The 23,305-nt window shown below is 38.7% G+C and overlaps 5 protein-coding genes across 8 annotated transcripts; 1 reads left to right on the top strand and 4 right to left on the bottom strand.

Moving 5' to 3' along the window:
• The first annotated feature begins 1,107 nt into the window (after positions 1-1,107).
• Positions 1,108-3,342, top strand: LOC140765677 (uncharacterized). Of its 2 annotated transcripts, XM_073104873.1 has the most exons (3): positions 1,108-2,331; positions 2,444-2,562; positions 2,653-3,342. In XM_073104873.1, the coding sequence occupies exons 1-3, from the start codon at positions 1,540-1,542 to the stop codon at positions 2,930-2,932; spliced, it is 1,191 nt and encodes a 396-aa protein (XP_072960974.1). In that variant the 5' UTR covers positions 1,108-1,539; the 3' UTR covers positions 2,933-3,342. The 2 variants fall into 2 exon arrangements, with proteins under 2 accessions (XP_072960974.1, XP_072960973.1); XM_073104872.1 differs by having other exon boundaries at positions 2,444-3,342.
• A 127-nt stretch (positions 3,343-3,469) lies between these two features.
• LOC140765678 (ADP-ribosylation factor 2-like) lies at positions 3,470-7,192 on the bottom strand. The gene is made up of 7 exons (XM_073104874.1): positions 7,033-7,192; positions 6,581-6,738; positions 5,899-5,969; positions 5,445-5,564; positions 4,609-4,727; positions 3,913-3,994; positions 3,470-3,672 (listed from the first exon to the last, which is right to left on the bottom strand). Exons 2-7 carry the CDS (start codon positions 6,726-6,728, stop codon positions 3,667-3,669), a joined length of 546 nt encoding a protein of 181 aa, XP_072960975.1. The 5' UTR covers positions 6,729-6,738; positions 7,033-7,192; the 3' UTR covers positions 3,470-3,666.
• A 546-nt stretch (positions 7,193-7,738) lies between these two features.
• LOC140765676 (protein DETOXIFICATION 21-like) lies at positions 7,739-10,941 on the bottom strand. 2 transcript variants are annotated; one of them, XM_073104870.1, is made up of 9 exons: positions 10,869-10,941; positions 10,229-10,568; positions 9,576-10,117; positions 9,405-9,491; positions 9,254-9,310; positions 8,819-9,057; positions 8,610-8,728; positions 8,334-8,420; positions 7,739-8,112 (listed from the first exon to the last, which is right to left on the bottom strand). In XM_073104870.1, the coding sequence occupies exons 2-9, from the start codon at positions 10,511-10,513 to the stop codon at positions 8,056-8,058; spliced, it is 1,473 nt and encodes a 490-aa protein (XP_072960971.1). In that variant the 5' UTR covers positions 10,514-10,568; positions 10,869-10,941; the 3' UTR covers positions 7,739-8,055. The 2 variants fall into 2 exon arrangements, with proteins under 2 accessions (XP_072960971.1, XP_072960972.1); XM_073104871.1 differs by lacking the exon at positions 10,869-10,941 and having other exon boundaries at positions 10,229-10,581.
• Positions 10,942-13,865: 2,924 nt separating this feature from the next.
• Positions 13,866-16,541, bottom strand: LOC140765585 (protein DETOXIFICATION 20-like). Of its 2 annotated transcripts, XM_073104741.1 has the most exons (9): positions 16,214-16,541; positions 15,547-16,088; positions 15,315-15,446; positions 15,115-15,201; positions 14,970-15,026; positions 14,641-14,879; positions 14,433-14,551; positions 14,257-14,343; positions 13,866-14,107 (listed from the first exon to the last, which is right to left on the bottom strand). In XM_073104741.1, exons 1-9 carry the CDS (start codon positions 16,463-16,465, stop codon positions 14,039-14,041), a joined length of 1,584 nt encoding a protein of 527 aa, XP_072960842.1. In that variant the 5' UTR covers positions 16,466-16,541; the 3' UTR covers positions 13,866-14,038. The 2 variants fall into 2 exon arrangements, with proteins under 2 accessions (XP_072960842.1, XP_072960843.1); XM_073104742.1 differs by lacking the exon at positions 15,315-15,446.
• A 2,341-nt stretch (positions 16,542-18,882) lies between these two features.
• Positions 18,883-22,467, bottom strand: LOC140765462 (putative disease resistance protein RGA3). Its single transcript, XM_073104572.1, has 2 exons — positions 19,259-22,467; positions 18,883-19,156 (listed from the first exon to the last, which is right to left on the bottom strand). The coding sequence occupies exons 1-2, from the start codon at positions 22,399-22,401 to the stop codon at positions 19,114-19,116; spliced, it is 3,186 nt and encodes a 1,061-aa protein (XP_072960673.1). The 5' UTR covers positions 22,402-22,467; the 3' UTR covers positions 18,883-19,113.
• Positions 22,468-23,305: the final 838 nt, after the last annotated feature.

Raw genomic sequence — 23,305 nt, 5'->3', positions numbered from 1 at the left:
TTCATTTCCACAGTATAATTATAATTTATAAGAGGCTGTTTAGTCGTCTATATCATCTGATGCATCTCTCTCATAATTTGGTGTTATCTAATACTAAGTAATATTGGTCAACAAAGGATTGACAAGAAAAACTATTTACAGTTAAATATATTTTAACCCGTACTCTGGAGTTTGACTAAAGTCACTTTTGCTACCCTGAACTTTTAATTTAATCACGGCGCGTTAATACACTTTTAACTAAAATATAAATACAAACCTCAGATGATTTCAATATATATATATTGAGAGAAATTTTATGATGATTTAGTAGTATAAAATAAATATCCATGGAAGTAAATTAATCTTTATTCATAACTGTTTATAAATTAAAATGGATATTCTTAACTTCAGATGGAAAACATATCAATTGCAACTTATATTAAAAGTACAAGGAAGCATAATAATTAGAGTTTCAAAATGATCTTGATTCATACATGAGAGAGTAAAATATATCTAACCATAGGAAAAAAAAATTAACTAATAAACTTGATATATATGGACTAATAAATATAGTGTGTATTCACTAACTACTAAAATAATTCAATTGAACTGGCATGACAAGTTGTTGAACAACCATCTCTGCAACCTGGTGCATGGGTGTGGTGGAAGGCAGAAGCAAGTTGCTGGCGGCTCTTATGATTGATGTTTGATCTCTTCTTTATATTATATTTTTCTAGTTAAGAACTATAGGCTTACGTGTTGAAATTTTTCCACATCCGGGGTTACGGACTTGTATCCGGACAGTTAACAAGTTAAAAAGAAATGATAGTGTTAATTATAATTTTGATAATTTTCGTTTTGGGGTGTAGTTTTGATGGTTGTACCAGAAGGGTGGAAGCAGCTATCAGTCATTAACTGTGTTCCCAGTGGTGCAACTTGTCCTCTCACATGGAGGTCCACATGCACCTCGCTTCTTTCTAATTGTCTCTTTCAATGAACATGGACTTACCAAGGTAGCAAACTTTGCAACTTGCAGGGAATTCCAAGCACAGAAGGCTCAGGGAGCATCAATGTGAATGTTTTGAGAGGTATTTATTTATACGTAGTCCACGATGTGATCTAACAGAGTTGGTGACCCACGGGCCACTGACTTGCATCTTAACCCATGAGAAAAGGATTCGGGTACACGGATTTGGTTGACACCCATATGAGAACCAGATCCGAAGTGGGGGAAGAGACGGAAAAATATAAAATAGACCTATCTGAACCCCCCATAGCCCCGTTCTTGAAGAACTTCACACCGACGGATGGTTGATGCTTACCACGCATTGCTTGCATGCAAAACGCGCCAGTATGCGCCTTATCCTTTTGTCCTTCTAAATTGTCATCTTTACTGTAGCACACACACGTGTCTGCTTAATTGACACGCGTCCCAAAGAGGTACTTCCTCATACCCACGTAATCTCTTCCTATTCCCGTATATATCTTTTCCAATGCAATGCAATGCAATGCAATGTAGCAACAAGCATTTCGTGAACATAGCAAGGAAAGCAGTATACCATGGCGTCGAGACAGGAGAGCCGACAAGAGCGCGCTGAGGCCGCTGCGAGAAAGGCCGCCGATGAGCTCGCGTCCGCTCGCAGCGAGCGAAGCCACGAGTTGGAGGGGAGAGGAGGAGGAGGGCAGTACCGCCGCGGTGGCATCTTGGGAAGCGTGCAAGAGGGCGCCAGGTCACTCCTAAGCGCCGTCCGTGGCACCGTTGACAGCACCAAAGACACCACGGCGGAGAAGACTCAACAAGCTGCTGAGAAAGCCGGAGAAACTAAGGAATCCGCCAAGGAGAAGGTCGGAGAGTATAAAGATTACGCAGCTCAGAAGGCCGAAGAGGGGAAAGAGAAGGCGAAAGAGACTAAGGACAGTGCCATGCAGAAGGCGGAGGAGTATAGAGAAGCCACGAAGGAGAAGGCGAGGGAGATGAAAGATAGGAGCATGGAGAAGGCGGGAGAGTACAAAGACACAGCAGCGGAGAAGGCCAGGGAGACGAAGGACATGACTACCGAGAAGGCGAGGGAGACTGCGGAGAGGGCGGGAGAGATGAAAGATAGGAGCATGGGGAGGGCAGGAGAGTACAAAGACATGACCGTAGAGAAGGCAAGGGAGGCGGCAGAGAAGGCGAGGGAGACGAAGGACCAATCATTTGAGGAGGCAGAAGAGACTAAGGATGGGACCAAGGGGAAATTGGAAGAGTACGAGGAGTCCGCGGTCGACGCAACTCGTAAGGCGAGAGATTACTTGACAGGCAAGAAGGAAGACACAAGGCAGCGACTCGCGGAGACCGGAGAGAACACAAAGGTATATGTCATCCAGTACTATCTTACATGTTTGCAATTCGAGTCCTCTTGAGAGAAATAAAAGAATCACATTTTGAGGGCATATATTCCATGTGACTTTATTATGTTGGCAGGAGAAGTTGGGCGAGACGGATGAATCGGCGAAGCAGAAGCTGGAAGAGGTGAGGCAGAGAGGAAGGGAGAAGGAGGAGGAGGAAAGGCAGAAGACTTATGAACCTGACGAGTCCGAGAAGTATGTTGTATTAATTACTACTCACCGATTAATAAAGATTTGGGGATTCGAGGGATTTAACTATTGTTACTTTGTTTATTGGGCATTCAGGGGACGAGCTGCCTCACACAATATATTCAGCGCGATTGGGAGCGTGACGGAGGCGGTGAAAGAGAAGCTGACGATGCCGACTGACGTGGTGGGGCAGAAGAGGAGGGAGGAACGTGGAGGAGATCGAGCGGACAGAGGTGGAGAGGAGGAGGAAGAGGATATAATGCTCAGGGTGAAGGATGCGGACCAGATGACGGGACAATGGTTCAATGACGTGGGCAAGATGGGAGAGGAAGGGACCGGACCTCCGGGACCAAAGGATCGCCAGCGAGGGATGTGATCGATCGATCCGAGTCTCTTCTCTAGTGGGGGTGGGCTTGTCTTGTTAAGTTTTGTTGTTGATCTTGGCGTACGAATGCTTCTTCTCAGAAATAAAGCTCTGTCTGTTCTGGCTCCTTCTCCATTCGCGCCCCTAAAAGATTATAGATTTTGAAAATACAAAAGAATGATGACACATCTGAAGGTCACATAGTAATTATTTGCAATAAGCAGTCAGATATTATTTTACGATTGCAAGCAGAACGTTATAAGATAGTGGCAGAATTGGTAATTGAATACCTGGACACACTTTCTTCAAACGAACATACTCGTCAATCTTACCGATGTTCGGGCTAGACGTCCTACAACGATGCTCTTCGACTTTAGTTGCTTTGCAATACAGGATTCGACAGTTTCGATATCCTCCAAGGGTGTATAAGCTTATGGCTGCAGTATGCATGATGAGAGAGGAGCAAAAATCAAGTGTCATAACCATCAAACAACATCTCGCGCAAGCAATAAAGAATATGCAGTGCAAGAAAGCAACAGCCGGCAAGAATTGAAATAGAAATCTGCATACAATAACCATTCGGTAGAAAAGGATCTAAAGTACCACAAAAGATAAATTCTTTAGGGTTCTTAATATGCAGGTCGTAACAACGAATATTCCCGTTTTAGTGACAACCCAAATGTATCAAATTAAAAGCATTCGCATCCATCATGACATAAACCGTGGCAACTCCCGAGAAGCTTGAATCAGCCCTGTAGAGGGTAAAATATAGGATAAGTGCAAATAAATCTGGACAATGCGGAATCTAGCACCAAAGGACTAGAACAAATCGCAAAAGATTGTATATTTTTTCAGACTTTAAGGAGAGATTCAAAAGGTTAGGCTTTAAAGAATAGGCAATGTCGTTAGCAAATCAATAGAATGTTAACTAGAACTTAATCCCAATATGTTGAGATAAAGGTCAGAAAGTACCAAAAGAGTAAGTGTTTCACCTTGTTTGCAATATTGTTGGAGAGCCAATCGAGACCCTCATATAAACCCTCCCCAGATGTAGCGCAGGTGCTCTGTATGTACCTGAAGTAAGAAACCATTCCGTAATTAATAGGATGTTTATGAGTTTGCTAAATATTGTTAACGCAAGAATAATATTAGAGTGCAAAGAATTGCCAGACAAAACACAATTAGGTTGATCATGATTTATTAGCAATTGCCAGATCTTCTAGGCAATCTCACTCCAATGTCTACTTATCTTGTAGTGGCCATCTCTGATTATAAGTGTGCACCCTGGTTCTGTAGATGACAGATAAAATATCTGATGAACAGAACCGTTCTATAGACGTGTTGCACCTACCAATTGACCATTTCATATTAAACATGCCTGAGACTATGGTATCCCTTGACTTAATCCACAAATGCAGTCAAATATGACTTCACAAGATCAATTATAGAGAAATACAGAATGCAAATAAAAGAATCTATATCTCAGTGTGCTCATGGCATGCCGATCTAGGAAATAGGATTGATATTATTTTCTTTTCAAATAAATCATCCACATGTATTTGAAGTCTCACTAACTAGTATACTTGTCCAACTGAGCATGTATTAGTATAACATCCTACCTCATCTTATCAAACCATTTAATTGAAAGACTGCTAAAAGTATTCTCGATATGATTACAAGTGTCATACCAATGCCGCTGACGCAGGGAGTGAAGACCTAGCTTATCGGTGATTTCAGCAGCATTCATTGCATTTGGCAGGTCTTGTTTGTTGGCAAACACAAGCAAAACAGCATCCCTCAACTCATCCTGTAAATACCAAAACAAACTCAGAAGACTATTCAAGTTTTGAAGAAAAATACATGTGACAGAATAGCATAAAATTGTGCACACAAAAGCAAAATAAACAAGAGAAAAAAAAAATCAATCATCCCTTAGGTGAATGCAGTAAACATTTTAATAGGTTTACTGTCTGAACTTCGGGAAGCTGCAACTAGTGACCATCTACTTGATAAGCCTAGTAAAATCCAGGTTTCAGGAGAAAAAAATATGTTATTTTCTGATCCTACACATGCAGTACCAATAGGTCCTCTGTTTTGCTTGAATCTAGCAAACAATGGGATCACACTCCCAAGAGGCATGGACAATTCATGATAGACAAAGTTACATGACATCCAAAAATTTCCAAGCAGAGCTTCCAATACTATCAGCCACAATTATAGATTTATGTACATAACAGACAAAGGTACATAGAATATATCCAATAGAAAACTTCCATTTTTTTATCATAGAAGATTGTCAATACATAGTAGCACTTAATAGAAATGGCCATGCATTTCAGTAGATCATACTGTTACATACTCAGTTTACACTTTAGACACGTAATTAAACTTGACAGGGACACCATCATCCATTATCTGCACATTTATTCCTGTGCACCCAAAGGTGTTCTCTTCGAGTAAAAAAGCAGTTTGCTATGAAAGAAAATTAAACATAAGCTACATTGTTTAGCAGGGAAGAGCTCACCTCGTTAAGCATCCTGTGGAGCTCATCCCTTGCCTCAACAACACGATCTCTGTCATTGCTGTCGACAACGAAGATGAGGCCTTGAGTATTCTGGAAGTAATGCCTCCACAAGGGTCTGATCTGAATTTTCCAAAAGCCCAGCATACTAGAATATAATTAGATGAAAAAAAGATATATTTCTTTTGCTTCATCTCATCATCAGAAATGGGATTCAGGGATTGGAATATACTACTATTAGAGAAACTTTACTTATTTATCATAATTAGGTAAATACTATTCCCAAAATTCCTAGCTTTCAATTTTTAAATATTATATGGTGAATATAAATCCCAAATCATACTATGAGTAATTTTACTATGATAGCTAAACTTGAAAACGATATTTCTGAAGCAAAAAACAGTATGAGCACTAATTCATGCAACTGGTACATGCTAGAATATCCAAGCCACATTACCTTGTCCTGACCCCCCACATCCCAAACGGTGAAGCTAATGTTCTTGTATTCTACAGTCTCCACATTGAATCCTGCATTGGATCAATAAAATTTACTAACTGCGAAGAAACAATATGCATCTCAGTAAAAATTACTAGTAGATAGATTCCAAAGAAAAGCTGTCTATAAAGAAAAACAAAAGCAAAAAAAAAATCAACATAAACCCTCCCTTGCCAGCTCTTTCCTATCTAAATATGCAAGTTTTAGATAGAACTGACATTCTGAGATCCTTTAAATCCCCTTTTAAAAGTTTCACGACAATACTGATTTACTACACCAAGAACTTATTAGCATGCTGTTTACTGGGCATGCCAGAACTAATGAAGTTGGCGTACTACCCAATATGAAGCCCTTTCAATATTTGAGCACTCCTCGGCACTTCATATTTACATTTTTTTCACCATGCTGACTGGCACAGAAATCCATGAACGAGTCCTTCAACATTGTATTCTATAAAAATGTCTACCAAGAAATATATTTCAAGACAATTCTTAAATGCTAAGCAAGATGGTGTCCTTTGTAAATGAAGCTTGGGCCAAAACCACATAAATGGAAGAGAAACATATCTACATACAAAAATAGACAAACCCTAATAACTTCTGCATAAGCATAATGAATACGAGAACAAGGAAAGAGCCCTTACCGATAGTGGGAATAGTGGTGACGATCTCTCCAAGCTTGAGCTTGTACAATATCGTCGTCTTACCGGCAGCATCAAGCCCAACCATCAAGATACGCATCTCCTTCTTCGAGAAGAGGCTACTAAAGAGCTTCGTAAAGGTGAGCCCCATCTCTCCTTATCTATTCGAATCATAACACCAAAGAACTAATCAAAACTCTACCGATCCAAGATCGAGCAACAAAAACTACGAAAATTCCAAAGATCTGCATCAAGTCGAGTGTTTTCCATGTTTATACACGGCGATTGCAAATCTACATTGGATCTAGAACTTTTATAGCGAGATCCGCTCGAAAGTGGAACAGATTGATGTCATAAAAACCAATGCCAGTAAGAGACGCATCTGAGATCTGAGATCTACGAAGTAAAAGGAGGTCCAATTGAGATGGAAAGGAGGAAGGAAGGATCCACGTTACCTCGGGATCTGCGGAAAATCTAATTGGTATGCTTCGATTGTCGAGGGATGGGAGTCTCAGCTTCGTCTTCAATCTCTTTCTTCTCTAAAGAAGAGAGATGGTGAGCGAGAAATGGGGTATTCGAATTTGGAAAGCCTGGACGCCATTAATATATTTTGAAAATTTTCAAATAACACTCTACGTATTATTATTATTTTATTAACACTGTTCTCTTTTATAGTCCACTACTCCTATTAAACATTTAGAATGCTAAGGATAATTTCTAAAATACATAAAATATCTTTCCTCTTTTCTCTATTTTATTTAAGAGCTTATAACTAACTTTTGATTGTACCCTCTTTTCACTTATATAGATTTAATTTGAGAAAAGAGATTAACTTATAGTGTGAGGAATAACTAGGAGAGTTAAATTTGATGAGAAAGATGGACTGATTAGATTTTCAAAAGTTTTCGATTTGATAGGGTCGGGTAAAGTGAGATATTACTTAAAAATATTTGGTTAGTATGTATCTAAGGTTTTAAAAAAATTCAATAGTGTTATATTAATCAGTATAATTACATAAACTATAGACCAAAGTTAATATCAATTAGGCAAAGTAACAGTATTATGGCAGGGTGCTAGATGAAGAATATAGAATTGGATCCAAATCCAAAATATTTTGTTTGGATCGGATCGATAGTTCGGATCGGATTAGAACAGCTAACAGGTAATAACTTCTACTTCATTCACAGTACTTTTCATTCAGTAGGAATAGCAACATGTACATAGATCATCTGAGTTCAGACTCAGTGACTATTAATGCATTGCTTTGAGATATCAATATATCATGTCATGTTTCAATGTTTCATATGCATATTGCTTAATTGGATCTTTGAACCATACATATAAGATCCAATAGCTCATTAGGTGGAACTTTTACTACTCTAACCTGTAACTAGTTCTACACTGGCAAAAAAATTATCCTTGTGAACATAGTAATAGCTGCTCAGTCTCCAAATCTCCTTTGTGATAGGAAGAGTAGGTCAATTACACTCCTCCGGCAAAAGCCACTTATTAACGCGCACTTGAGCGATGGCAACCTGCACGACAGATTAAGAGTACAATGAGAATTGAGAAAAATAACATAAAAGATATAAAGCGAACATCGATCTATAGAAATTTTAGAGTTAGGAGTCTAGTCATTGATAGATGAAAAACATATGATACTGTTTATGGATCTCGAGTATTAGAAACATTTTAGAGCATTACAGTTACTGTAGCTGTTAGATAATCAAAGTATTTTTTTGTTGTTGTATGTTACCTGCTTGTCCCAATCAGTTCTCCAAGTAATCCAAATAAGAGCAAAAGTCTGTATCGTTGTCCCAATAATCATTCCGATCCAAATTCCCTGCAAGTGGATTTCAAGCAAGATCGAAGCTTAGCAACCTAATATCAAACTGTGACCTCTCAATTTATCGCAAAGATTTCCTACAAATATACTTCATAAATTGAGGGCTTTACAAAAGCTCTCTCCAATTGTTCATATATCATGTAAGAAAACCTAAATGGAAGTAGACGACGAAACAATTTTTTTTACCTTAACTTGATAACCAATTAAGTATCCAAGCAAGACTCCAATGGGGATTCCTATCAAGTAGTAGCTACCCATACTAACATAGGCTACCAGGCTCTGATATCCTGCCCCAATAGCAACACCTGTTCATGAAAGTCAACAGAAAATTTATCCTCGATTTCCTTAAATTCGTAGTATATTTTTCCTGGAAGAAAGATAGAAGAGGCACTCACCAGAAAGCACTGGCTGGACACTGTTCAGTAAGATTGTTATAGCCAACAAAGGAGCTAAATCAGCAACTGCATCAGCAACTTCTGGGCTACTCGTAAACAAATAAGCAAGACTTCCATGAAAGCATAGGAAGGCTACAAATAATATTACTCCGATTGTTAACGATGTCCCTACAACGACAATAACTGAGAATTTTGCAGCTTTTGCGCTCCCTGCTCCGAGTTCATTCGCTACTCGAACACTGCATGGTTATATTGCTCGGCGTTAAGATAGTTATCTATCTCTATCAAAGAGAGAATCGCAACTTAAAGATAGACTAGATGATTTCAAGAACTTGTCTTCATCTATACGCACAATTGGGAAAAGTTATAGTACGACGCTGTGTTCAAGGATGAAATTACAAAAGAAAGATAGAACAAAGTGAGGGATTAGAATACCCTGCAGCTGACATGAAACCTACAGATATCATCAGCTCCCATCCACTGATGTTGAGGCTGCTCAGATCAACAAAAAAGCGTTTTTAGTTCAGAACAATCGAGCAGCAAGACAAATGGCAAGAAAATATTTTAATTAGGAGGTTTTACATACCATATAGAGAGTGCATCAATTGCAACCTCAGCGTTCTTCATATACCCAGTTAATAACACCAATATAGTGTTGTACCACAACTCCAAACTGCATGAAGAAGAATGGCATGGGATGAGATATGCAGTATACTTTGTACATCGTTCCGTTTGCGAAAAAGGGAGAGGCAATTACCAAACCATTGCACCAGAAGAGAAGGAGAGCTTGACGACCAACCACAGGTCAGCGAAAGCTTTCCAGGTGAAGCCCTTCCACGTCTGCGGGCAACCCCCACAGAGTACAAAACCAAACTGCCCCAGTACCGGGATCCACATCCCGAGTATCATCGAGATCATGGCACCTGTGACTCCCATTGAGAGCTTGATCACCATCAGCCACGAGAAGAAGACGTGGAGGGAGAGGGAGAACAAGGCTAAGTAGGTGATGATGACGTTCTTGCTCTGCGACTGGAGGTACATCTGGAAAGTGAAGGAGAAGAGGTAGGAGAAGACGATGGGGATGAACCAGAGCCCGATGGTCCCCGCCTCCACCGCAATGGATTCCTCCTGGCCGAGGAGGCGGAGGAGCGGCGTGGTGAAGATATAGATTGGAAGAAGAAGAACGGAGCATCCGAACAAGACGATCCAAGATCGCTGGAGGTATATACCAAGCATATGGTATTGCTTTGCACCATACGCTTGCCCACACAGCGTTTCTAATGCGCTCGCCATGCCCAACTGCCAATGTTTTGAGCCACGGTTAACAACTACAACCTACATTCCTGTAACTAGGAATGAAATTAATGGACAGGAGAAATAAGGGGAAGTGAGATGGGGAACGGAGGGTACCAGGAAGCCATTGGCGAAGCGGACGAGGACGGTGAAGACCAAGGCGTAGGCGGCGAGCTCGGTGGATCCAACGTGGCCGATGAAGGCCTGGCTGATGACCGACACACCGAACGTTGAGAATCGCGTGAAGATGCCGGGCCCCGCCACCACCCACATCTTCTTCGACTCGGCCCATATCCTCCGGCCCAGACTGTTCGCCTTCTCATCCACCTCCACCTCCACCTCCTTCTCGTCTCGCCACGACGAGACGGGGAGGAGCCTCTCAGTGCTATCACCGCCGTCCATTCTACTCCTCTTTCTCTCGAGCCCGCGCGCTCTCCCTGATCGAGTAGTGGACACTCTAGCACAAAAACTTGATAGTGGCTTATATATAGAATATACGTTGAAGTGGAGATCTTGGATTGTACATCTTCAAAAAGAAAAAGACTAGAACACCCTTAGAATGGAGGGAACACCAATAGAACTACTCTCTAACACTTTAATTAGAAAAGAACTGACATCACTGGCATAATATATTTTATAAAATTTTATTAATATTAATCCTTCAATATTTTAAAGATGATAACTAACCACTCAATAAACAACAACAACAATAATAATAAACAACTATATATTAGGAGTGTAAGACTCCGGCGTCCACCTGATTTGACGACGTATGCAGAGGCTGAGCCGGAGAAAGCATCTAATTTTAGGAGCCAACGGTGGTAGGTAGCTGCATTGAGCGTTGAAATTAATATTACAGGTTGAAACAGTAATGACTGTCAACCACTTTATTATACTCCGGATAGAGCTTATCTTTTATCTATATCAAAGAGATTGAATGATAACAAAGTGAAAGGTTGGTGGATTTTATAAAATTCCTAAGAATCAAATGGAAGAAAAGGGACCAGATAATACTCCTCTCTACTAGAATAAACGTCATCCACCAGCATTCGTTTTAATTAATCTCGTCGGTTTGATAATTGTATTTTTAGCTACCACGTAAATTAACGTCAAAGTGACAGGATTCTCCAGAAATGCACCACCGATGGTGCTTATTATCTCGGAGCTTATTTCCTGGATTTGTGCGATGGAGTAGGTTCCGTGCTCATTAGTCAACACTGGAGCTTTTGGAGTCTTTCATGCGTCCTGGAACTCCAAAATTTTCTACTTGTCAGCTGTCATTTTTATTTAAAGCTAAACCTTTTTCCTACCGACATGTCAGCGATATCGTTCCACCTTAGTTAGTTAGGAGGGGAACAGGGAGGGAACTCTATTTTGATCTCGAGACGATTATTATTTTACTCTTTTAAACTTTATGATTTATGATTAGATTATTCTTTCAAGATTAATCTTCTCTTTTTCTTTTTAATCTTATAGAGTGTTATCAGCTTGAACTTTCTCTCTAAATACATATTTATTTGACTTATTATTATTTATCAACAATGTTTATAGTTGCAATTTGGTTAATATTTTCATAAGCGATATAAAGTAAAATTCGCGGGGTGAAGTAAATCCATTTCAGTTTTTCAGGTATGAAATTTTGAATTGAAAAGATAAAAGTTTGAAATTAAACTCAACAAGGGGGTATTTTGAGAATTTCCAACGGGAAGATGCAGATTGCATTGATATTTTCTCTTCTTCTTTACCATGGAAATCAAACTTGTCCCACTAATTTCGTAGCCTCGATGAGTCAGAAAATAATACACACATATTCAACGATTCGAGGCTTCAAATTTTGAACAATTTTTTCGTCGTTTGAAGGGTAGATGCAGGTGCATGATACTGACACGTTATGCATTCATTACAAACGATGAAGATGCCCGGTCCCACTTTTGCAGAAAACCCCTATTCTGACATATTTACAAATTGACTCCTTTATTCTAAAATATTTACAAAAGCCATATGAGTATTTCGTTTATTCAAAATATATATATATATTCTTTTCTGTTGGTTTGTTCTGTTCCTAACTAAAACTTCCTCTTCGCAACTTCCCGGAAATAGAGTAAGGCTTTTGAAAATGTATCTTAAAAGGAGGAGCCTATATGCGAACATATATCAACACAAATGATTCAACCTGAATTATGTAATTTTTCTCTTTTAATTCAATGGTTAAAATTAATTAGAAATACTAATTATTTTTTCAAAAGTATAAGGATAAATAGTTATATTTTATTTCTCTCTCTTAGCTATTCCTTTTCTTATAAAAGATAAAAGTAATAATAAATTAAGTAGAAGTTGGAACTCCTATTATTAAGAAAACAGTTATAAGAATAAATAAATTTATTTATTAATTAATCTAGTCATGTATGTAAAATATCTTATAGGCCCTTTAATTTATTGATAGATGAAAATATTTTTTAATAACTTGGTTAGTATCTAAACATTGCTCATATATCAAAAGGCAAAAAAAGACTTTACACAATAAAAAGGCTACCAAAGGAAAGAGAATAAAGTAAATTTTACATAACTTTTTTTGCATGTATACTGTTCTAAAATATCTTATTTGTGTATATACCCTTATTGACATTTGCTTCTATATCCCTGAAAAGTATTTTTCATGGATTTGGATACCTCTCAAACCTAACTATAAAATACAGAAATACTATTGTTTTTATTTATTAAAGTTAAGGGTATCTATAAATTTTTTTGCTATGCGAAATTACTGAGAATTTAACTTGTAGTTAACAAAATTCAAAAATTAACTTAAAAGGTATCCACATAAATATATAGGTTTGAAGAGAATATAGGGAAATAAGGGAATTTTGCAAGGTAAACATGCAAACAAACTGATTTTTTTTTTAAAAAAAATTTCTAGCATCAAATATACCTTTAAAAAATTGAGCTCATCTTAATTTTGAGCTTAATTGAGCTCTCGTTAAAGCTGAATAATATAAATTTAATCTCAAAAAGTTGAAACTAATGTCAAACTAAGTTTAGCGGACACAGTACTCAACCTGTGAGCCTGTTACAAACCAGCCTAATCTGATCCGTAACGGTTCTGAACTCGATGAAGCACGTAACTTTCAAGAAAATCTGTGAACAATCTAACCAATGGATCCTCCTGAATTTTGAATATGTTGTTGCTCTTATACATAGCTTTCCAACGAGTCTAATATCATAAAATTCGGACAGTTAGATCTCAAGATATCAACCAAATAGTGGTCGAAAGTCAATTAGATCCTAGCTTAATAGCCCACCAATGGCTAGATGGATGCTAGATTTAGTTATTGGTATGAAGGAGGAGAAGTTGTTGTTGAAAAGGGAGGTTAAAAGCTGGAAGAGGCCAACCAAAACTTAGGCGGTGAAAAAAGGGAGGTGGGAGAGAGCGTCAATAGCTAGAGACAAGTAGAGAAGGAGATAAAGTCCAAAACCAATTTCAATATTATCATAAGACTTCAATTAGGCTTTCCTCCACATATATATAGAGACTAACCTTAAGAACTCTTCAACTAAGTTAAATAACTTCAAATAAATCCTAAGTTAAAACCCTAAAACTAACTAAACCAGTCTTCCTTATCTTCTCGAATTAACCTTTCATTTCGTTGCTTATCTTCTCATATTAAACTTTCGTTTCGTCATAGATAGATTATGAATCTGGAGAAGTCATGAATATGTGTAGAATATTCTACGAATATTTTTCCAAAACTGCGCAGAGCTGGATTTAACTAATTAAATAAAATTTTAACATACTGAGACTCTAACTAAATAAATAACTAAGTAAGCTAATTAAGCTCAATCCATTAAATCTAATCTCCTTATGATATGATCCGATCTGATCCGGTTCAGATCAGAGCGATCAAAATTTACAAGGCCATATCAATCAGAATCCTATCCAAGATTAGATTTCTCTGTTTCTGGCAAGAACCACCTGTTAACTCGTTCTTGGGCCATCTCTACCTGTAAAGTTCATGCAAAAAAAAAAGAAAAAGAAACATTAGCTCTTATTTAATTTCTATCGTTTATGTGATCATATTAGTTCATAATTTATAAAAAGCTATGCACCATGAAATAATATAAAGGTTTGAGATTTGGTTCATTAGTTCTACCTGCTTGTTCCAATCCATCCTCCATGTGATTAAAGTGAGAACCACAGTTTGGATTAATGTCCCCACTATCATTCCTATCCAAATTCCCTGCAAGAGAATTTAAGAAATAGCATCAACTACTTCATCAAACAACAAAATGTTCTTGGAAGAGTTCACATATTTATAATTAACTTTACCTTAACTTGATAATCGATCAAATATCCAAGCACAATACCAAGTGGAACTCCAATTAAGTAATAGGATGCAATATTCACATATGCCACCAAACTTTGCCACCCTGCTCCAACTGCAACTCCTATTTAAGAGTATAATGAACAAGATATGTGATCTTATCTTTGTAAAGGATAATTTATAGGAATTTAGTTTTATAAAAGAGAAGCTCACCTGAGAGCACAGGTTGAACACTGTTCAATAGTATAGTGAAAGCTAGTAGAGTAGATAGGTCACCAACTGCATCAGCCACCTCTCTGCTATCTGTGAATATGTAACCAATGCTTCCTTTAAGCCCCAGGAACACTGCAAGTAGCACAACTCCTATAGAAAGGGATGTTGCGACGACGACGATGATCGAGAATTTTGCAGCCTTTGCGTTCCCTGCTCCGAGTTCATTCGCCACTCGAACACTGCAATATATGTATATATTTGAATTCAATTCGTCTCAAAAACTTTTAAATTTTTTAAGATGATATAATTAACAGGAGATGAAGTAATACCCTGCTGCAGCTAAGAAACCGACAGATATCATAATTTCCCATCCTGAGATGTTGAGGCTGTTCAAATGATCAAGAGAAAGAAAAACAGATTACTTCATTACTTCGCCAAAATATTCCACAGGCAAATGATGAGATGAATGCATACCATATAGACAGTGCATCAATCGCTGTCTCAGCATCCTTCATGTATCCTGTCAATAGTACTAGTACAGTGTTGTACCATAGCTCCAAACTGCATTAAAAAAAGCACAAGCTACACAAAACAAATAATAGTAATGCAATAATCAAGCTAAGTCTAAGTTTAAGGCATCTGCTACGTAGAAAATGCTTGGGTTTCAGAAGTACCTTAAAATTGTTAAAGTCATGATATAAATTGTTGGTCCATAATCTAACCGCTTAGGCTTTTCAGTAAATTGATTATCTGATATGGTATCAGAGATACTTTTTCTGGATGTCATGAGTTTAAACGTCAATAACCTGTTTTTATTTCCTAAATCTTAGCATTGTGGATTGGTGACAGAAATGATTTTTGGTACAAATACCCAAGCATTGCATAAGTAGAGGGAGAAAGAGTTACCATATCATGGCTCCAGAAGACAAAGAAAGCTTGACAACAATCCAGAGATCAGTAAAAGCACTCCATGAGAAGCCCTTCCAAGTCTCAGGGCAGCCACCACCAATGACAAAGGCAAACTGCCCAAAGACAGGGATCCACATTGCCAAGATCATCGAGCTCATTGCCCCAGCAACCCCCATTGATAACTTGAACACCAGCAACCAAGAAAGGAATAGATGCAGAGCAACTGAGATCACTGCAAAGTAGGTGACGACCATGTTCCTGCTCTGGGATTGGAGGTACATCTGGAATGTGAAGTTAAAGATGTGCGAGAAGATGATGGGGATGAACCAGAGAGAGAAAGTCCCTGCTGCTTTTGAGATGGATTCCTCTTGGCCAAGAAGACGAAGCAGTGGGGTTGCATAGAGGAAGATTGGGAGGAGAAGGATGACACATCCGAATAAGATGAGCCATGATCTTTGTAGGTAGATGCCTAACATGTGATGCTGCTTTGCTCCATATGCTTGCCCACACAAGGTTTCAAGTGCACTTGCCATGCCTAGCTGCAGAGTGCGACACAGTTAGAATTAGAGCCGTTAAGTTTTGAACTGATCATACATTTATTTGGGCTCAAATAGGCCATATATCAGTACAATGATATCAGTAACCCAAGAGGAGGACGGCGTACCAGAATGCTGACGGCGAAGCGGTCGAAGACGGTGAAGGCGAGGGCATAGCCGGCGAGCTCGGTGGGCCCGACGTGGCCAACAATGGCCTGCGTGGTGACCAACACCCCCATAGTAGAGAAGCGCATGAAAATGGCAGGCCCAGCCACAATCCACAGCTTCTTGGACTCTGCCCATAACCGACAGCTCAACTTCTCCTCCTCCGCCAACTCGTTCAGGGGAAGAAGACTCTCACTGAGATCACCTTCCTCCATCTTTCTATTCCTCTCTCTGCAGAACTTGGAAAGGATTTATGTATATATGCTGCAATGGGACAGTCTTATACATGTGAAACAAGTGTTGGGCGTAGTCAGATAGGTAAAAGATGGTGCAGTGATGCGTACTCTTTACTATTAAATATTTCGAAATCTTCTTCAGATGAAGAAACAGAAAAAAAAAAAAAAATCCAAGTGAAAGCTTTTTTACTTGGATAAGCTGGGAAATCTAAGACTTGGGCCATGTAATACGGTGAACTGTAATTATTTATTTCCGTAAGTATGCATCTACTGCATGTCAACTATGTAGCTCTCACATCATGGGGAATAATACATCCATAAAATAGGGAGCTGGAGCAATAAATGAAGCTCAACGACTTACTCCTCCTATTCAATTAGAAGGCTAAAGAGGGAAAAGTCAACGTTCTGGAGAGAGACAAATATATATATATAAATAATGTGAGGAGATAAGCTGTTATATCTATTCTCTGTTCTTACAGTTCTACGTTTTATTGGATCATGGAAGTATGGAACCAAATCCAACGAACTGGATTAAAAAAGAAAGAGTATTTAATGCTCATTAATCCCACTTAGATCAGCCCAAGATCCAAGAGAGCCTCATCTCCTCATGAAGCATATCATCATTGAAGGCGACTCACTGGAAGCCATCAATGCTGTCTCTCTTGATGATGAGTGGCCCTGGTCCATAAGGGTGATCATCCATCAATGTAGATCTCTTATTTTATCTTTTGGGTTGCACGAAAGGGTTGGGAGAGCTTCCTTGAGATCTCGGGGGCTAAGCTGGTTAATCTCCCCTAAGATTTTTGGGACATCCACGCTTTTGATTCCTCGGGAGGTCGCACTCTTAGAGAGGTAAATAATACTGAAGTATCAGCTTGCCTTTTATAAAATAAATAAATAAATAATTGGCCCAAATAAAATAATTCTTGTTGTATGAATTAAGGACATAACCGGTTGCAATCTAAGTTTATATTTGCAACATTCTTAATTAACCATGATAAAACTGTTGTGTTAAATGTCAAATGGGTAAGGGAAGCGGAAACAAAACCTTCATCCTTGAATAAATTCAAATAGAAAAATAATAATTAGGTCAAATTAAATATTAGCAAAGCTAATATCAATACTAATATGAGAAATCCAATTTCAAGGTGTAGTTGTAGATATTTTAATTACAAATAGAAACTTTAAATGCAAACTACAGAGAGAAAAAAAAAGAGAGATAAGATTTATGTGGTTCAGCGATGTGACTACGTTTACGAACGGAGCAATCTTCAATAATGATGGCTCTCCCTTATAATTCTTTGCCTCATGCAAAATACCTACATCAACCTCTAAAACCTAAACATTTCACCTAAACATTTCAATTGATAAGGTTGACTAAAGCTGTTGAAGATTTTGCCTGGCATTTGAATGCTTATTGGGCCTATTCGAATACCAGCAGAACTTTAACCTGAAGCGTAGGAGGGCATTCGAAGGCCTACAAAGTGCAAATCCTCTCAGAAAATTGCATTCGAACTCGTTCGAATGCCCCGATATGGCAAGTCTAAAAAGTCTGAATTTGAGCCAAACTTCAACAAAAACCGATCTAAAGCTGCAACTCGGAGTTGTTGTCACTTGATGACTTAGAGCATCTCCAATGCTTGCTCCATATTTGGAGCCCAAAGGCTCCAAATATGGAGCCAAAAATGGAGCAAGAGCCCGGTGCACTCCAATGCACCGGGCTCCATATATATTATAATAATAATATAATATATATTATTATATTAGTTATTTTAAATTGCTTAATAGATCATCTTAGCGTTATTATTTTTTTATTAAAAAATATATGGTTAGAAAACTCTCATCGAGATCTTTAAAATAAGATTAATATTCAATAGTTTTAGAAGTAATTTTAAATTACTAATTTTTTAATTAAACGTATCGAAATAAACATCGAAATAAGCATTCGAAATGTACTAATTGAACACTTATGGAAGAGGCACGGGAATGAAGGAATATAAATTTTAATGTAATTTTTATTTGATGTATTTTATTTTTAATGTGTTTCATGTTTGATGTATTTCATATCTAATGTATTTTAATTTTTAATATTTACATTGGGCATAATTTTGAGTAATTATATTTTAGGATACATAATTTATTAGACTTATTTTTATAAATAATAAAAATTAATTAATTTAAATTAACTCAAAAATAATTTAATATTAGACTCATTTTTATAAATAATAGAAAAATTAAAATTAAAATTAACTCAAAAGTAATTTAATATTAGACTCATTTTAAAGGTCTCGGTGAGACCTTTCCAATGGTATTATTTTTGTTAAAAATCGATTAGTAAAACTAATTATATATTTAGTTTAACTAACTAAATTATTTAACAAAAGATACAAATGGAATTAAAATTATTGAATATAATACTTATTGGGCAATTTTGGTATTTTCAAAAAGTTGATGTGATAAATGGAGCCCGGCTCCATTTTCATGGTGGGGCTCCAAATTTAGAGCCCCACTATTCATGGCTCCAAATTTGGAGCCCCATATAGAGCCCGGTTGGAGCTCCACCGGGCTCCAAATTTGGAGTTTTGGAGCCCGGTTGGAGATGCTCTTAGTGCACGTAAAGATTCATCCTACTGCTGACTTGATGATCGTCTGCCGTGAATCAAATTCTTCCTGCTTTTATTACACAATGAAACATTAATTATAAAAGCGAAAAGATACAATTCAAAAGAATGAAATAGTTGAGAGCTAAATCATCCTGTCAGCTTGCATTACCTGTTTTCTGACAGTTCTGACAACTCTTTAGCATGGCTTTTGCATAATTCTGGTAGTGATGGACATGCAGTGAATTCCACTGTCCGAATTTTGGCTGGCAATTGATGCTCAGAAATTGAAGTGTCCATAGAGTGGAGGCTGCTCTTCTCTTTTGCTACGAACCAACAGACATCTAGACCATGAACTGCTCTGAGTTGGTCACATTTGTCTACACGAAGCACCTGCAGTGCAAGGAAGTTGTATAGAGAAAGACTAGCTAACTTGCCACATGCTGAGATTGTAAGGCTCTGGAGACAAGGGAAAGCAATGCGCTCCTCACTCTTATGCAACCACTCCTCCCAATTGGGCAACATCTTGAGTCGTAGACTTTGGAGTGATGGGAAGCTAACCTTGTTTTCACCATAGAATTCGGGTCCAATGCATCGCAAACTATGCATGTGGAACACATCGAGAAGTTTGAGAGAAGGAAGTTGCCCCAGGGCTGGGAGTTTCTCGCAGTTCACACAGTGCGAGAGACTAACTTCTACTAATTTTGAGAAGGAAGGATCACATAACCAATTTGGAAATAAGGAGAACTTGTATCCTTCTATCTCAATGATTTCGATGTTGGTGTGAGGCTGCAGGCTTTCGAGCACCTCCTTATCATCCTCGTCTCTTGAATCTATAAAACTCATAGAAGTATGCCACTTCAGAACTAGCCATGTGAGACATTTCTTGCTTCTCAAATTTGCTTCCTTAGCCTCACCCCTATGAGCATGAGTTATGTTATGAAGATCCACAATAGAGAGTTTTCCTCTCAGATCATTGAGATCCTTAAGTTCTGATATCCTTGCATATGCTTTATCTCTGCTCAATGCAAGCAATGGCAGAGTTTGGAGTGCAGTTAAGTTTCCGATGCCGGCTGGCATCATCAATTTCTCACCCCTGAACAAGAAACTAACAAAACTCGGAGCTGTGTATTTGCTGTGGACAACAAGGTGACGCAGGTTGATCAAATCTTTGACACCTTTCGGTAGCTCTACGAGGTTATTGCAGAATTGGAGATCGAGTGTTTGTAAGCTATAGAGGCAAGAGATTGATTCTGGCAATCTTTTAATCCTAGCACCAGAAAGGCCAAGGTATCGCAAATGTTTCAAGTTGGCTACTTCTTCCGGCAATTCTGGCACTCCACTGCCCTGCAATTCCAGCACTCGGAGATATCTCATCCCTGTCCATTCAAAAAATTTTCTTTCAAGTCTAAAATCGTTTCTCCAGCCAGGAACCAGTACTAGTGATCTCAAGGCATCATGTTCATGATTCATTTCAAATGATACTGATACTTCAGTGTTGACAAGAACAGACAAATGGCGAACAAACTTCTTTGATGTAATGCAGTGTGATGATAAGGTCTCTACTATATTAGTTTCTTCACCGGCGATCCATTTAGCCATGTCATGTATGAGATCATGGATCGCAAAATTGAGCTTGTAATCGAAGTAAGACTGGTTATGGAACAGTGACCTCCTTAGTAGATCATGAACATACATTCGCCCGGTTTCTTCCATCTGTTTCGCATCATCGGTTTGAATGAATCCTTGCGCTACCCACATTCGCACAAGACTCTCCATCTCAAACTCATGGCCTTTCGGGAACACAGCGCAGTATGTGAAGCATGGCTTTATATATGCAGGTAGATGCTGATAACTTAATTTCAAGACCTCCAAGACTTTTTCTTCGCCCTCATCTATGTCCCACAGATCACTAAGCAAAATTTCATCCCATATTTCTCTACTTGTTTCAGAGGATAGTAATCCTCCAAGTGTGACCAACATGAGGGGGACTCCCTTGCACTTCTTGACGATTTCGCTGCCAACTTCCACTAGACTTGGATGAGCAACACTCCCGTTGCATTCAAAGGCATGTTTGTAGAACAACTCCCAGCTTTGGCTCATTGACAAATGATTCAATCTGAACAAACTTGCTCCCATCACTGACGAAACATTCTCGCTGCGAGTAGTGATCATGACTCGGCTTCCTCTGCCGCTGCTAATTAAGGGTTCTTGTAATGCCTTCCATAGAATTGGATCCTCGTTCCATATGTCATCAAGCACAAGAAAAAACTTCTTTCCTGATAGAACCCTCATCAATCTATTCTGTAGCTTGCCTAGATCAGAAAGACTGCATTCTTGTCCAGTAACAGATTGTATGATTGCCGTTAGAAGTCTAGTTGCATCATAAGATTGAGACACCCAAATCCATGACTTTAGCTTGAAGTGCTCAGTTACTCTCACATCATTGTAGACAAGCCTAGCCAGAGTAGTCTTGCCCATTCCAGCCATGGCAACTATGGATACAACTTGAACAGCATCATTAGATAACAATGCTTCAACTATCTTATTCTTGTCATTCTCCCTACCGATAATTTCCGGTTGCTCCGCGATCGCCGTTGTCTCCCGTTGAAGAGTCGCTTGAGCCCTCTTCGCACCGTCTTCAGGTCGTAAACTTAGCGCAACTCGATCTCTCTTTATCTCATCAAACCTCTCCATGACCCTCTTTATTCTAGGAACCAATTCACGAACAAATGTAGCATCAAGCAAAGGAGAAGGAATAAGATCAATTACCTCCTGCTCTTCCTCGCGATTACCGATATCGATTTGCATCATGTCGTAATCCAAATAACTCATCGTGACATCCGCTTCACAGGCAACTTGTTTAGCCTTGAAATTTGCAAATGGAGATGATATTTGATGCATTGGCCTCTTAGGATTGTTCACATGCTCTTCTTGCGAACTACTACCAAAGAAAGGAAATATTGATGACGATGATGACGATGATGAGGATGAGGATTTCGTCTCTCGCTTTCTCTTGTGAGTATTGAGATGAAGGCTGCGTTCCAACTTGGAGCAGAGTATTTGAGAGTCGACATCACTTAATATATCTTCGGCATCGTAGGCGAATTGCTTGAGCTCGAAGAGCCAGAACTTGACGGACTCCTCCCTTATCTCCCTCTTCTCGAGATCGGCGAGAAGGCGATGGATATCGCTGACAGCGGATTTGAGCTTGTCGAGCTCCGAGGCTACCACGTCGGAAGCCGGCGTTGAAGTAAATGACGATGCTACCTTAGCTGCTAGCTTTGAGAGAGAGATTAGGATTGTGCTAGCCATGGGTAGTAGTAGCAGTAGTAACCAGTAGTAGTGGCAAGAACACCTTCTCCTTCACCTCAAGAACTCTGCAAGCCAATCTAATGGCGAAGCCTTGCTAACGTAGTAGGACTTAGTCAAAGGAAAAAAAAAAAGAAAAAATTCTTGAGGGGCAATAGCATCTTCCAAGTTAGTCCGTTTCATCCAGCGAGAATCTTTGGCTGGTAGTGAATAAATAGTCAAACGAGGGATTTGTCGTTCTTGTCTTAATGGGTTTGTGTCAGTGCGAAGTTCTATTTACCTTATTATATTGAACAATGTCGGTAGGCTTGGGCCGGGCCGGGCCGGTTCGAGTCGGGCTTTGGCGGACCGGATCGATTTATCACCTCTAAATGTATCGACATGCATATCCAATTGTTTGCTCATTCGTACTGATCTGAACTAAAACATTAACCAAAATTTATTTATTTATTTTTCGCATCCAATAATACTTTGTAACATGATGCGAATGCGAATGCCAATGTTTTATATAAAACATCAATTTCTTTCAGAAATTAATTCCTGGAGGAATTTTAAAATTGGTCCCAACTCATAAAAGAGTAGTAGGGGATCTATGATCTATCTGTTGGAAATTGCCAGCCGTGATATAAAAGAACTCCAATAAATATTCCAATCAAAATAAAGCCACTAAATTTAATCATGGATTTTACTATCCATCACTCGCCCTTGATTAATAGCACCAGGCTAATCTAACGGCCCCGTGATTAAATTGATATTGACACCACACATTTAGAAGAAAAAGGTAGATTATGCTCGGAAACTTAGATACTGGGTGGTGTGGATTTAGATAATTTATGGGATGGTTATATCACTAGCTCTCCTACCAGTCCGCGAAGACTAGGGAAAGGGCCCAAAACTCGAAAATCTT

This window comes from Typha angustifolia, chromosome 8, assembly GCF_048772165.1.
Source record: "Typha angustifolia cultivar Huaian chromosome 8, ASM4877216v1, whole genome shotgun sequence".
NCBI classification, from domain to species: Eukaryota; Viridiplantae; Streptophyta; class Magnoliopsida; order Poales; family Typhaceae; genus Typha; species Typha angustifolia.
Note: the sequence above shows the minus strand (reverse complement) of the source record. Positions and strands in the feature narration are given on the sequence as shown.